Source organism: Protomyctophum parallelum (assembly GCF_964188405.1).
Source record: "Protomyctophum parallelum genome assembly, chromosome: 16".
NCBI lineage: Eukaryota > Metazoa > Chordata > Actinopteri > Myctophiformes > Myctophidae > Protomyctophum > Protomyctophum parallelum.
The window spans coordinates 9,600,362-9,615,648 of record NC_139711.1 but is presented as its reverse complement, the minus strand read 5'-3'; the positions used below and the strand labels follow the sequence as shown (position 1 = coordinate 9,615,648).

Genomic DNA, 15,287 nt, shown 5'->3' with positions numbered 1-15,287 from the left:
TCAGACCAGTGTGTGTCCAGTGGAAACCTTGTGTGAATCTGATCTCTCAGATGTGACCAATGACCATGCATGCTTTGCTCTCCTGTTCATGCTTTGCTCTGTGCTCCACAGATGACTCCAGTTCAGGGAGAGATGCAGCAGGGCCCAGTGACGGAGGCTCTGAACACACTCCCGAGCTAGCTGGGAAGCTGGGTGAGATTTCTTTCTTTCTACTCATTATTACACACATTAGATATAGAGTTGGACAGAATACAGATACCTTTTTTTTCCTTCAGACCGAGTACCGGTACTTAATTTTTAGTACTCGCTGATACCGAGTACCGATACGAGTACTTTTTATTTTTGTTGAGTAACCACTTATTTTACACCCTTCTACAGTTGTCATTTATGCTTGTAGATCGGCTGTTTTTGGTGATTTGCTACTGTGGGTCAGACTTGCTCCCGTCGCATTCGTTCAGCCTATAGTGTCAATTGGATGTTTTGGTACTCGGGTCAGAGTATCGGGGGCCGGTTCCGAGTACTTGAGGGTGGTATCGGCCTGAGTACCCGATACCAGTATCGGTATCGGAACAACTCTAATTGGATCACATGGAGGGGAGTTGACCCGCTGCTGGCATTTGTAAATAAAATGGTGCAGTAATGTCGTAATAATAGTATTTTTACACTGTAAATTGTTCGGTAAAGTGGTCCCACTGAGCCCCTTCACAGCCCCGCCCACCTTTGGCCCTCTCTCCCTCTCTCTGTCCCTCCCTCGCTCTCTCCCCTCTTCCGACACTTTGGTCCATTCGCTTTCTTTTTCTAGTCTCCCTGTGGTCTCCTCTCCACTGCCCCTTGACCTCTCACGCACATGTTTTTTATCTTTTTACCAGCTATCTCTCTAATCTATGTATGTCTCTATGTCTCTGTTTCTAAGTATCTTGTCTCTACAGTATATACAATATACATCTGTCTGTCCATGCGTCTCTGATCATTGGATCCCTCTCTCCCCTCGTCTTTGTTCCATTTTCTTCTCCACCTCCCTGTATCTCTCTCTCTCTCTCTCTCTCTCTCTCTCTCCCTCTCTCTCTCTCTCTCCCTCTCCATCTGTCTCTCTCTCTCTCTCTCCCCTTTCTTCCTGATCAGCTCTCTCTCACCGCCCCCTCCTCCTCTATTAACTCTGTCTGGTCACAGTTCAGCTACAGTGCAGCAGCCTTCTTCATTTTCTTTTCTTTCTCAGGAACGAGGCGGCGGCAAGACTTTTAATCCTTTTGGGGTATGTTTGTTTTGTCAGCCGGCCCAGCCATCGGCCCTTGGTTTCGGCCGGGTGGGAGTTATATTCCGCTGAGCAATGCTGCCACATGCAAAATATACCTCCGGATCCAAAGTGTGCAACCCTGTCACATTACTCTTCCCCCTGTTTGTTTACCCGGAGCTGGAATAATAGCCGAATCCTAAGACACACTGTATAGTTCCAGCGTGATTTATTGCCCCGGCTGATGGATATCTGCTGCGGCGAGAACATTGGGGATATAAAAACCAAGCACTCCTCCCTGCGGACTGGGCTCCTTTACTCTTTGATCTGTTGTTAGTTTTTTAGTTAGGAGGGATGTGGCTGCATTAATGGATATATACGGTTATGTTAAGCTGTCTGAGTGTCGACTGTGTGTCAGTCAGTACTTCTCAATCCCAATTCTGTGGACTCTGTGGTCTATTCTACAGCAGTGGTTCTCAAAGTGTGTGTGTGTGCGTGCGTGCGTGCGTGCGTGTGCGCGCGATGGAACTCTGAGAGCGTACAAACGGACAGGTCCGCATTTGGTTCTGTTTGTACACCCTCAGAGTTATGGGGGTCCGTGGCCCTAATACATCCCAAACTGGGGGTCCTTAAAACAAATGTAAAACTTCTTTAGTCGCCTAAATTTACAGCTACAATAATGGCGTTCCCCAGGGCTGGGAGTTGAGTGGAGGGTTATGTTATTCATTGTGTGATGTTATGTTAAATCATTGCTTGGATTTAATGGACCATAGTGAGGGGAGGGTGAATGAATAGGTTGTAGATTACCATTCTTTCTAGAGACCTTCTGATATGTTTTCTGGCTGTGTGTCAGATGTGTATGTACAGTATTGTGTACATGGATATACTGGGTTGTAAGCGTTAGCAAGCGTTAGGTCCGTTCTTCAGACAGGCTGTTGTTGCGGAAGAACGGAGCAGATTCACAACAAACTAAAGCAGAGCTAACAGCTGGGCCGATATGGAAACGCCAAGCCGGTAGTTGTTAGTTTTGGCTGATATTACTCAATAGCAACACAATTTACAGTCCGGGAAGACACGCTGGAGGCTTAACCCATTAAGACCTGAGGCCGATTCTACAAATGTCTTCCAAATCCTAACCGTTTGCTGAAACCATGTTGCTATATCAGACGTTTTCCTGTCAAGGACCGACCCCCATCTGAAAATAATTTCTTCCATGGACCCCCAGAAGCAAAGATTTGAGTTAAAGAAATGTTTGCTTTAAATTAATGTTATATTCAAAGATTTGCAGATGTTTTCATGATTTTTGAAGTATAAAATACAGCTTCTTTTTTTGCTCAAATCTAAAATGAGATGCTTCCCCGGCCTTACTGCGTTAGACCCACACAGACCTCCTTCCATGTCAGAACCTTTCCAAATGTCATGGCTCTGATGGCCCCTACTGTCCAGTAAAGGTGTCAGAATTCTCCTGATGATTCCCGGACGTTTTCAAATCTGTTCTCCTTCTGCTGCATTGGAAGGCGGAACACTGCTTGTAAATATAAAACCTCCCTGTAACTGATTTATTCCTCTTTTTACCCCTCTCTCTCTCTCTCTCTCTCTTTCTCTCAATCGCTTTCCTTTTTCTCCATCTGCTGTCCTGATTTCACCAAACCCCAGCGAAACAATGGTTCTCTCTTTTTCTCCTTGTATGGGAGAGAGAGAGAGAGAGAGTGAATGTTGTGGTAAACTCACTGTGCCAAGCAGGATGTTTTGTTTTTTCCCCCCATTAAAGTTTTTCACCTCCCTGATCGGCTGTTTTGAAACAACCGATCTACAAGCTCATATTGCATCACAGTGATCACACCACCCATAATTGTGTGCTTGTAGATCTGTGAATCACAAGAGTTTGAGGATTTACACCTATAATGTAAAAGTTTACATAGCTACTGTATACACATAGTACATACACTTTCCTTAATGATTACCGTATATCTGGTTTCAGTAGTTATTTATGATGTATTTTCTCTATTATGAAGGTCTTTGTAGCGGCCAATTTGTATTGGGGTGGGGGGCCAAAGCACTTCCGGGAGTCCCCAGCCAGAAATGTTGAGAACCCCATGCCCTAGATGACTGCTAATAACTAACCTGCATTATGTCATTTACCTCTTCTCTCTCTCTCTTTCTCTCACTCTCTCTCCCTCCGGCCTGCAGTGCGTCCGCGGTTCACCCAGCCGGCCAAGATGCGGAAGCGCGTCATTGCGCGCCCCGTCGGGAGCTCTGTGCGGCTGAAGTGCTCGGCGAGCGGAAACCCGCGGCCCGACATTGTCTGGCTGAAGGACAGCCGCCCGCTGGACGGGGAGGAAGGAGGCGCGACCGGAGCAGCAGCAGGAGGAGGAGGAGGAGGTGAAGGAGAAGGGCAGAAGAAGAAGAAATGGACGCTGAGTCTAAAGAACCTGACGCCAGAGCACAGCGGGAAGTACACCTGCCACGTATCCAACAAAGCGGGCGAGATCAACGCCACCTACAAGGTGGAAGTCATACGTGAGTACATCTATAGTACAAAATATCTTGCAAAATGGCTCACAATGCCAAATGCAAGGCTCTGGCCTAGCAGTCCGGGCACATACTGTATAGGGCTCCATTTTCGTCATCGCTAAACCCCTTTTATTACTATTTAGAAAAACGGTGACGAAAATTTAGCCCCTAGGCTCCAATGTAGCCTGAGTAGGTTCGAGTCCCGATCCCGACGGCCTTTGCGCCGTGTCACTCCCATCTCTCCCCGTTTTCCTGTCTACCAACTCAATAAAAGGCATAAAAAGCCAAAAAATAAAAAAAAATAATAATAATAAAAGGTTTCAGCCCAACAATATGTTAATCCAAACTGTTTTCTCTTCAGTGATCAATAAACTCTGATCCATAATACGTTTTACCTCATCAAAGGTGAGCAATTGTTCCGTATTTGTTTTTATATAATATCCTGCCATGCCTATCATTTTGTCCTTTGATATTAAATTATGTCATTTTTTCCCTCTCATTTAAACATGAGAGCAATGTACTTTGTTCACGTGACGTTGGCCTCACGTTTTATATTCCAGTTGCCTTTAATGGTGTTGAATATGGTATGGAACAATGGAAATGGTGTACAACACATTTTATTGGCGGAGTTAATCATCTGATACACCTGAGATGCGCACAGATAAAGGCTTTACACAGACTTTCATCAATCAGATGTTGGTCTTTTCTGGGTAGAAAACCTATACTAGCCTGGGATACAGACTGCTTGCTACGTTGAGAAATAGACGAACGTAGCGAATGAGGCTGGATTCCAGGCTAAACCTATACTAAAGTTTAGTAGACGTTTAGGATAGAGCTTTGTGAATGAGGCCCATTGAGAAGAAGACAGCGTAGGAGAAACTCTGGTGTGCTTTGATCGTCCACCAGCACTGACCACCACACCGTGGTACAATATGCATTGATTTAACTTCATAGTGGAATGACAGGCTGGTTTGTATTAGGGGTAGTGTGGCTTTTATAACGAAACTAAGGCTACATACATTTGTTTGTAGTTTGTTTTGTTTTTTGGGGGAGAGGGGCTTTTTCTGACATCAGACCTGTGACCTTTAAAGAGGAAATGCCATGACTTTGCGTACTACTTCTGTTTTTCATTTGTCTACGGAGTCGACATCTTCTCTAGACCACAAATTTCAGTTACAAAATGGGTAATCATAACAGTAGAGAGTGGAAAGTGAAAGATGTTGAATAACAAAACATAAATTATACATAAGTTGCGTACAATTCTTTTTTTAATAAAGACTGCAAGGCAAGGAAGAGACATCACATCTGAAATGTGTCAATCAGAAACACGTTATTCTAGCTGCCCAGAAATATGCCTCTGCAGTGTTTTGACATTCATTCAATACAGTACATCACATACTCGTATAACTATATGGTGATATTTATTCATGCACATACACAGTATGTACATTTAGCATCCGATCATAATGTGCAGCCAGGCAGCAGCACATGGCTTGCAGACACACATGAGACTCATTCTTTCACTCCAGTGGCATTTATTGATCACCACTGGTCAATAAATGTCACTGTGTGAGAGAAGGAATGTGCAGGTGCGTGTGTGCGTTTGGAAAGCGCCCTGGAAAAAAAGAACACGTTATTGTACGCCACTATTAATTGCCAGTGTGTTTTAGGTCAAATTAACCACTTTCAACCTGGCGTCCCATTAAAACCGGGAAAGCAGCTGTGTAATTTTAGCAGATATACAAGCAGATTTTTTTAGTAGATATACTACAAGCTCACAGCCTCACTACCTGCAAGCTTGTAGATCTGCTGTTTTTGAACAGTTTTGAAAACTCTTCAAGCTTGTACATTTTCTATTTTCTATTTTTGCTTTTGTTTTCTTTTTGTCAAAAACCTGCAAGAATTGTTCAGCAGTAGGATCATTGAGGTGTGTCTATGCATGTGCGCACGCACGCATGTATACGTAAGTGCATGTGTGCAATGCATTGCATGTGTGTTGAGCTATGCAGTGCTGAGTGTGACTGTTGTGTGTTGAGAGCTCTAGTCTAGCGTCTCTCTCTACCCGGCACATCTGTTCCAGATTAAACCACAGCTGTAGCCTTTCCTCAAAGACACATGTTTACACACACACACACACACACACAGACACACACACACACACACACACACACACAGTACACACATGCACACACAGGCATGCACACACAAGCACGCAGAAGGGAAGTAAATCAATACGCTGTTCACTCGTGTCAAATGTGACATTTTATCCATCAGCAAAGATTCACTCAGCTGCCACTCATTTCCAGTTGTTGGGCTATAGAGTGGAGGAACAGAGGAATGCAGAATGAGAAACAGAAGCAGTTATAGTTCTACAGCTCTGGGTAGCGGAGCTGAAGGACTCCTCTGGGTAGCGGAGCTGAAGGACTCCTCTGGGTAGCGGAGCTGAAGGACTCCTCTGGGTAGCGGAGCTGAAGGACTCCTCTGGGTAGCGGAGCTGAAGGACTCCTCTGGGTAGCGGAGCTGAAGGACTCCTCTGGGTAGCGGAGCTGAAGGACTCGACTCCTGTGGTGGAAGAAAGCATTCATACAGTACTGAGTACTGTACTGTACATCATGTTTAACTCGCACCTCTCTACTAGGGCCGGGCGACACCACCACCCAATCACTATTACCATTGTTTCATTGACTTAAATTAATTTACGATTAACGAACGATTATCTTTGTTAAATAGTGAAAATAGCAGCTCTACGTGCTCTCGGGAACAACAAAAACTGCTTGTTGATTATTACAAAATGTAGTTATTCGTTCTAAACGTCAGTTATGATATATTTTTCGGTTCCCAGCCGTACACCTCATGTACATTCAAGTGAAAGACAATGCTATTATTCCATCTCTATACCTAATTGGTTGTACGTAACCCCTAACTGCTTGGTGAATGTAATGCACATTGTGAAGCGCTTCAATGAATACACCGTTTAGTACCTAATAAAGTACTATTGTATGCTTCCATTTTCCATAGGTTCATACACAAGTTGATTATTTTATTAGGTGATTTCTCCATTTCGGAGCAGTAAAATGTTACCATATGTTTACCAGTGAATATGACCTTCTCACATGGTTCAAAAAGAAAGAAAGTGAACTGACCTTTGTTTGGTGAAGTCCAAGTTCAGAGAAATATCCTTGTGGGGTGCACTGCACACACCACCGTTTGGGAATCCCCCTAAAAAATAAGTAAAAACAAAAGTGTGCTCTTACAGAGTATTAACCAACAACTACTGCAAAAAAGAAGAAAGGAAAGAAAATAAAATATATCTGCCAAATGCACACATGGCATTCCCAGCTTCTTATTATTTGCAGGCCACATATAGGTGATTTGGTAAGCCTAGGATTGTTTCCATTTAGTAGAGCCAAGTATGTCACCTTGTCTGTCCCAGCCTCAGCATGAATGAGATGTAGAACATTATAAATACCCAGTGGAAGCTTGCTTCCTTCTCAAGGTGGTTCTCAATGTATATTTGGATACACAAGGATATTTATGTGTGGCCATTGTGGCGTTAACCCTAGTGTATCCAGTCCCACTACTGGATGCACATCCATTTTTACCCATTAAAACTGGGAAAGCACCTGTATCATTTAGAAAGTTTAGCCACTTTAACTATTATTTTATACTTTTATATCTGCTATTATTATTATTAAGCGAACATACTTAACAAAAATGTTGCTTCCTTGCCTTGGAAGAAAATATTTTTAGATGAGGGTCCACTGGCAAATGCAAATTTGGGGGTCCATTGACATGGAAGGTTTTTGGGGGTTTTTTGCATTTATTTGATAGATCACAGTAGGTTGACAGGAAACGGGGAGAGAGATGGGGGGGGGGGGGGAGACACTCAGCAAAGGTCATGGGAATCGGGACTCAAACCCGCGACACGCTGTCAGGCTGGATGACCAGCCTCGGTGCCTGGACTATTAGGCCAGCCCAGGCCGACATGGAAAGGTTTGAGCACCACTGATATAGCAAGATATGTTTTTTCAGAAATCTGTTTTAGATTGTGAAGGCATTCGCAGGCCTCGGGTCTAAATTAATATCAGACAGTTTGCATTTCCCAAAAATACATAATAGTCATACAGTTTAATTCAGTCTGACCAGAAGCCACACAGTGATCAAAATGAATGACCAGAAACAGGGATATCAAAAGCAGAGGCATGCACTCACCCTATCCCCACCAGCAAATCCAAACCTGGGTGTATCATGGGTAAAATAGTGTAATGTATTGGGAACAAGGTGCAGGTGAATGTACAGACTGTCAAAATGGTAAAAAAAAATGTATTCACATTTTTTCGTTGTAAGTCACACTTGCGTGCGATTATAATAATGTACTGTAAAGACACGGCTGAATATCCAAGGCAGGTGTGTTTATTCTCTCCCATAGACTGAAAAAAAAGAGAAAAAGGCTGACTTTACAATATGAGGTCTTTGTTTCAGGTATGGACTGTATTCAAGACCAGGCTCCCTGAATACAGCCGATACTCTGAGAATAATGCCTCGGGACAAATTGTACTTTCTCTGACTCTGCTTCCTCGTTCTGCTTCCATTAGAGGGTTCTCTGTGGTGAATACAATGACAATAATAATGGCCTCCAGACCACACCATGTGCTGTGTGTGTGCTTCATGAACTTGTCTGTCATCGCCACTGCTAACCATCCCGTTACAAAATATTGCTTTAATATGAAAAGTCATAATGTGATATGGGTTGGAAACCAGTTTGAATAAATATGTTCTCGCTCTTTCTCTCCCTCCACTCTCTTTCTCTCCCTCCCCCCCCCCCCTCTCTCTCTCTCTCTCTCGCATGGCGCCCTCCCCTGCAGAGCGTACCAACTCTAAGCCCATCCTGACTGGCACCCACCCGGTCAATACCACTGTGGACTACGGGGGAACCACATCCTTCCAGTGTAAGGTCCGCAGTGACGTCAAGCCAGTCATCCAGTGGCTGAAGAGAGTAGAGGCGGGTGACGAGAACAAATACAACTCTACCATTGAGGTATGTACAGTACAGTACAGCGCACATGCAGTACTGCACAGGCTCGCTACTCATACTGTATATAGATCAGTGGTTCCCAAACATTTCACAGTCTGCAGCCGAAGCCTGATTTGCTGTGTGCCAGTGTGGTGCACAGCTACAAACATTTTCTGCCATTAACTGTTGCGCCCCTGTTCTTTGGTTTGGTTCCATAGGTGGGGGACCACCGCTTTGTGGTGCTGCCTACGGGGGAAGTGTGGTCTCGCCCTGATGGCTCGTACCTCAACAAGCTGCTGATAACCAGGGCCAAGGAGGAGGATGCTGGCATGTACATCTGTCTGGGAGCCAACACCATGGGCTATAGCTTCAGGAGCGCCTATCTCACTGTACTACCAGGTGGGGCAATGCATTTCATTACAGTGCTGTGACTGCTGTCTGTGCACTGTAATATGTAGGTAGATTTGTGTTTGTTTTTTCTTCCCCTTGCCCCCCCCTTCTTCTTGCCTTTCTCTTATGGAAATAACAAAAACAATGGAGCTTGCACAAGAACAAATTTCACACCCGTAAAACTGTGATGCGACAATTAAGTTGCAATAGTCCCATTGATCCAAGCTGGAACACAATCAATTGATTGTTTTTTTTTTAAATAAACATGCTATGAAAATGCAACACGACCAACCCATGTGACCACTTGGTGTGTTGTGAACGCGTTTGAGATTTTCAAGTGGGCCCTGAGCCAGAAAAGGTTGAGAACCACTGTACAAGGATATAATTCCAGCAAATAAAACGATTGTATTATTTATTTATTAAAACGAAAACGTGCTGCGTGATGACGTGTAGAGATACACATCGATAAAAGCCAATAAAAATGAAGCTCACCCGTTTAATTCCCCATATCTGCGCATCCGTCCAACACAGCTGCTTCTGATTACAGAAATCCTCCGTTTTTATTTCCATTCAAGATAACATCCAGACAGTGTATTACTCGGTTTCAACTTAATCATCACGCTATGTATCTGAAAACATTATAGGGTAGAAATAAGCCACATAACAGTAAACTGGTTGTGCTGGCCAACCATCTGATTTGTAAACAAACACATACCACGCTGTTGCGCATAGCATAGCTACCGTCCCTAGCTACCGTCCCATCGCCTGAAGGGATGCGACGCTCTGATTGGTTCAGAAACTTCAGACCGGTGTTTCATGTTGAAACTTCAAAATAAATTGATCACCATTTCCGTTTCCCTACACCTTTAAATATGGAGATAAGAGGATTCTGACCGACAGCAACGATCTACATTAGGCCACGTCCCCCCATTTGTCCCTCCATTTGCTCAGGGCACCATCCAGTCATTTAACAGGCGAAGCATCTTATTCTGAAAGCCGTTTCACTCGGAAACCTCTCATCTCTCTCTCTCCCAGACCTGAAGCCCTACGTGCCGCCGGTTCCCACGGCGACGGCCCCCAGCCTCCCGTGGCCAGTCATCATCGGGATTCCGGCGGGCTTGGCCTTCATCTTAGGCACCGCCCTCCTGTGGTTCTGCCAATCAAAACGCACCTGCTCCACCTCCTCTTCCTCTTCCTCCTCCTCCTCCTCCTCCTCGGCTCTGTCCGGCTCCCAGCGTCCCCCGGCGGCCAGCCGCGGCGACCGGCCCTGCCCCGCCCTCCCCCAGCAGCCGGCCAGCGGGGACAAAGATTGTCTCTCTTACGAGGACTACGTCGCCCACCAGCAGCAGCTCTTATTGGCCACCACCACCCAGGGGGGAGGCGTGGGGTTGGCCAATCCCAAGGTCTACCCGAAAGTCTACACGGACATACACACGCACACGCACTCGCACGTGGACGGGAAAGTGCATCAGCACCAGCACATCCACTACCAGTGTTAGCGTCGGCGCTAGCACTTATCGTCGGTCAAGTGGCGACTACCCGCCTGTGTCTACAGCCACACACATAACCCTGTTACTGTTCTCATCAAGACCCATGGTGGAAGAAGTACTCCCATAGTTTACTTAAGTAAAACGTAGCAATACCGCAATGTAGAAATACTCGTTACAAGTGAAAGGCCAGAATGAGAAAATGTACTTGAGTAAAAGTATTGGCATCAGAATACTATTCTTCATGAATAGCACATCTGCTATATTTTTTTAAATAGACAAGACAAAAAGTAAAAGACAAAAGTATAAATTATGGCTTAATTTGCTTAGTGTGTGTTTTGTAATTTGATATTTTAATACATAAGTAAAAAGGAGTAAGGTACAATATTTTTCTCTGATGATGGAGTGGAGTAGAAGTATAAAGTATGGACATAAAAGTACCAAATTGTGCGGTGCTTGAGTAAATGTACTAGGTTACTGTCCATCACTGAGAGCTTGAAGCACGGAAAGCCACACAGGCAATAAGAATCCACATGGACTTGGAAGACACAGATACAATTTGCCATCGTGCTCCGTTTGCCTCCACTGCCAACAAACACATTTACTCAAGTAGGTCAAGGAGGAGAACATGCGGTATATAAGATTATTCTTTACCTCTTGAATGTTCTCGCTCCCGGGAAGCCAATCAGTCGCCAGTAGGTGGGATAATTTCAGAGTAAATGGGTGCCTGAATAGCCCCGCATCGTTTCCCATTGTGTGCTGCTGTGTCTTTGTACTTGGTCACAGCTACAGCATAATCAGTAAATAATGGCATATACCCTGAAATATACATACACGAATGACTATGAAATCAATGGCATGGCATTTAAAAGACTACTTCTTCCAAAGAGCAATTGCATATACAGGTACTGTATGTACTGTATGAGATTACCATAAGCTTGTATCTCAGGCCTGGATTGTAAAGAATCAAACCCTTGTCACTCCTTTTCTAGTGACGCCACTAAACCACCCGCCCATCTGAGCCTTACGAAACCTTCTGAACCATGGATCAATTGAAACCCCGCTGTGAACTGTCACGCTGCTAACTGGCTACTTGTAGCAAAAAAAAAGACTTCGCATTGCTATTGAACTTTTCATTGTAGCCACCATCGTTAATTTTTGTGTATCTCGTTGATTATCATTTACAAATGGCTACACATTGACTGAGAAAAAAAAACATATTTTACAAGCAGCAGAGCTTAGTCAGAAGAGCCTCTATATTCCCTTCATTTCAGAGAACGGAAATGCTGCAGTACCTAACTCTTTTTTGGACCGTACGATGAGTGAATGTACAGCACAGGCTCTGCGTCGCAGGAGGAAACCGCTTGGCATTTCCTTAAGTGTCATTTGGTGTTCACTGACTCACTCGGGAACAGAAGCAGCGAGAAAGATCAAGGATATTGTCTCCTGTCAGATGTCAGAAAATAAATATCCACATTTCAGAGATTTGCTTTTTGCATTGTTGGGCATGTGACGAATACCCCTACCTTGTTATGAGATGTGGATGGTGCTGGACGTGTGTCAAACCTGGATACATCAAACTGAAAGACTTGGACCTAACGCTGTTCACAAAGTGTTTGTTGTAATAGTTGGCGAGCAAAGCATAACAGTCGAACCCGACAAAGCTCTGGTCAGTTTGTCTGACAGAAGCAGAGGTAAACCGAGGGTGCATGTTCTCTCCACAGACATTTAATTACAAAAAAGACCTCTAGAGACATTCGGTGCCTTGCAAGTCTGGACCTTCTCAGCTATAGGATCTGTGCAGCCTGAGAAATGGAAAGAAAGTGCTGGGGTTGTAGCTCAGTTAATTGAATATCAGTATTTTACCATTACTATCACACTTTAGAGCCATATAAAGGAAACAAAAGTCATTTAGGGAGATGAGTAATAAGCATGGCAATATCCACTGAGTAGCTAGCCAAAAAGAAAATGCTTTGAGAGATTAACAAATTCAAGTCATTCATTACTTGGGACACTAAAGAGATGCTTCGTTTGAGAAATCCTCTATTATGTATTTTAAAGTTCAGCTCATTTCGCAGCGTTGGTTGGAAGCGGCTTGTAGTGGGGCTAGTACTATTTCTCACCTGCAGCAAAGAAAGAATTGGAGAGGCCCTGTTTCAACTACAGCTGTCACTGACCAACATCTAAATATATATATATATATATATATATATATATATAAAGATTCTCAAGATTTGTTTTGAAAATAGCAGATCTACAAGCTCTCAAAGCGTCACATCACAATGGGTTGTGAACTAGATTGGCTATTTTCAATTTCAAATAGCCGATGCATCTTTAGGTATAAAGTGCTCATATGGCCTAGTCGCTTCTTTTTTGGGCTTGTTTTCCTAGACCTGGTTGCTTATTTCTCTCTCAAAATTTGGCAACACTGCCTTGGTTATGCTTAGTTGTGTTGTCTGTGTGCCGCACGTCGAAAATAGCCGATCTGCTATTTCCGACACCGACATGCAACTAAATATACTTCTGTTATGGAATGCCAAATGCGACATGCAGTACGTTCTCTTGTTGTTGTTGTTTTTCTCTTAAATTCTCAGGTGGCCATTTTGTTATTCCTGTGTGTGTGTTTTGAATCTGACCACTATCTGAAAAGTTTTATAGTATTATTATATGCCTTCGACTGCTTCAAATCTCAGCACCCTTTGAAAGGTATACTCTGTGATGTAAACATGGCAGAACTGGGGCGAGGGTTATTTTTTAAATATAAAGAAGAAAACAAGACAGTAAAGAAGCAGACTGATAGTCTAATATAAAAATTAAATAATAGTTATCAACATCCAATCAGAACTTCAGCCTATGACACATGCATTGCATAATGTGTAGCCTTTAATTGGCAAGTGAAATGTGTGAAGCCTGAATTTACTTGGTTTGCACGTCATGACTCGCACTGAAAATAGCAGATCTACAAGCTCACAGGGGCTTGTAGATGGGCTATTTTCGGTGCAAGAAACCGGCACGTGACTATACGTATTAATTAAGTTATGTCTGGCGATAGGAGCTTCGAGTGTCTTGCATCATTCAGTATACCTTTTTAAGGGTTTTCTTTTTAGAAATAGAAGTATTGGTAAACTGTCCTCACATTGAGCTTTTCTTTTGCTGTTTTCTGTCTTGTCATCCCATGTGAAGTGTATGGGTCAAAGGTCAAAGCTAATAGACTGCCATGTAGAGAGAGACTGCTCAGAACATGCATTTATCACCAGGCATGTTAATGAAACGGAATAATAACCCTAGCATTGAATCTAATGGTTGGTTATCCAGTCATTTTGCAGGTATTTCAGAATCGGACCATACGTACATCACCACTAAGAATTCCAAGTCTTACCATTCTGTTTGAGACTTAACAATTCTTAACAATTCTGAAAAGGCAATGTGTGTATTTAATTTATTTGCTTTTGACATGATTGTTTTCCTATAATTGGGCATTATATATGTGATTTATACATACATATGATTATGACTTTCCAAAAAGGAAGGGTAATCACATGAACAAATTACATTTTGTCTTGTAGTCAAAGCATAAGCTATGTAGCAAATATTACTTGTGCATCAATGTAAGATATTTAAATGTGCTGTCGGAATATACAAAAACCTTATCGATAATCATTGTATCGACAATCTTGTACAGTCTATATTTGTCATTTAGGTCAAGAGATTATTTTTGTCAAGTTGGAGCAAAAGCATTTGTCTCATTGTCAACATTTTTATCATTTTATTGGTGCCATTAAAAAAATACAGTTAATCTGTGTAATACCAAATGTGATGTGTGGTAAGTCTTTGACCGACAGATTGGAGCTGCATAAGACTAAACCGACGTTGCTACAGTACAAGAATGCCATATAGCTCCAATGGTAATGTAGAGTAACAAGTGCAAGCATATTGTCACTGTCAAGTGTAAACATTGTATGCCCTAAAACATAGGGAAAACTACATTTGCGATGAGCCCTATCTAGTTATTATTTAGACACACAAGCTCTTGTTAATACTTTTCATTGGTTCAGTACCACTTTCACATTTCACCCAGCTGTTACCACTTCCACTCATAGATTGGAGCAGCCAATCTTGATCGGCTGCTTTTCGTTACTTTTGCACATTATGAAAGAAAATACAAAACGTTGAAATATGGCATGGTTTGGTTTCACAATATTTTATTGCTGTCTTTCTCTTGTTAATGCTCATCACCCTGCAGAGAACACGTTCACACTTCTCACACTTTGATTTTGTCTTTGTTGAGGAAGGACTTTCTTTCCATTACTCTCATTCTCTGGCACACACACACAAGGATTCCCCCTCCAGTACTGCCACTTGTCTTCAAGAGAACGTCCTTCCCTAAATAGTTGTAGCACTTCGGCGCTGGAAGCAGCAGCAGGCGTTCCATCTGTCAACGTGTCTGTCCAGAGAGATGACAGATGGACGTTGCGTGTGGATGGACAGACAGACGGACTGAGGGGTGTGAAAGGCCACGTACCCCCCCCCTCCCCCTGTTACTCTTTAATGCATTAAGACCTAGACTCCTAGAGGATTCTACAAAATGTAAGTTTTCTGAAAACCCTGTTTTCAGTGGTTCTCAAAACTTTTCATGTCAAGGACAAAATTA

General features: G+C 43.2%; 1 protein-coding gene across 1 annotated transcript in view; it reads left to right on the top strand.

The window, feature by feature from the left end:
- The window catches only part of fgfrl1a (fibroblast growth factor receptor like 1a), an 80,339-nt gene extending 65,891 nt beyond the window's left edge, over nt 1–14,448 (top strand). The window contains exons 4-8 of the mRNA XM_083785286.1: nt 112–192; nt 3,422–3,751; nt 8,611–8,783; nt 8,978–9,158; nt 10,185–14,448. Of these exons, the coding sequence (XP_083641412.1) occupies nt 112–192; nt 3,422–3,751; nt 8,611–8,783; nt 8,978–9,158; nt 10,185–10,648 (1,229 nt within the window). The 3' untranslated portion in view covers nt 10,649–14,448. The remainder of the gene's footprint in view (nt 1–111; nt 193–3,421; nt 3,752–8,610; nt 8,784–8,977; nt 9,159–10,184) is intronic.
- The last annotated feature ends 839 nt before the right edge of the window (nt 14,449–15,287 follow it).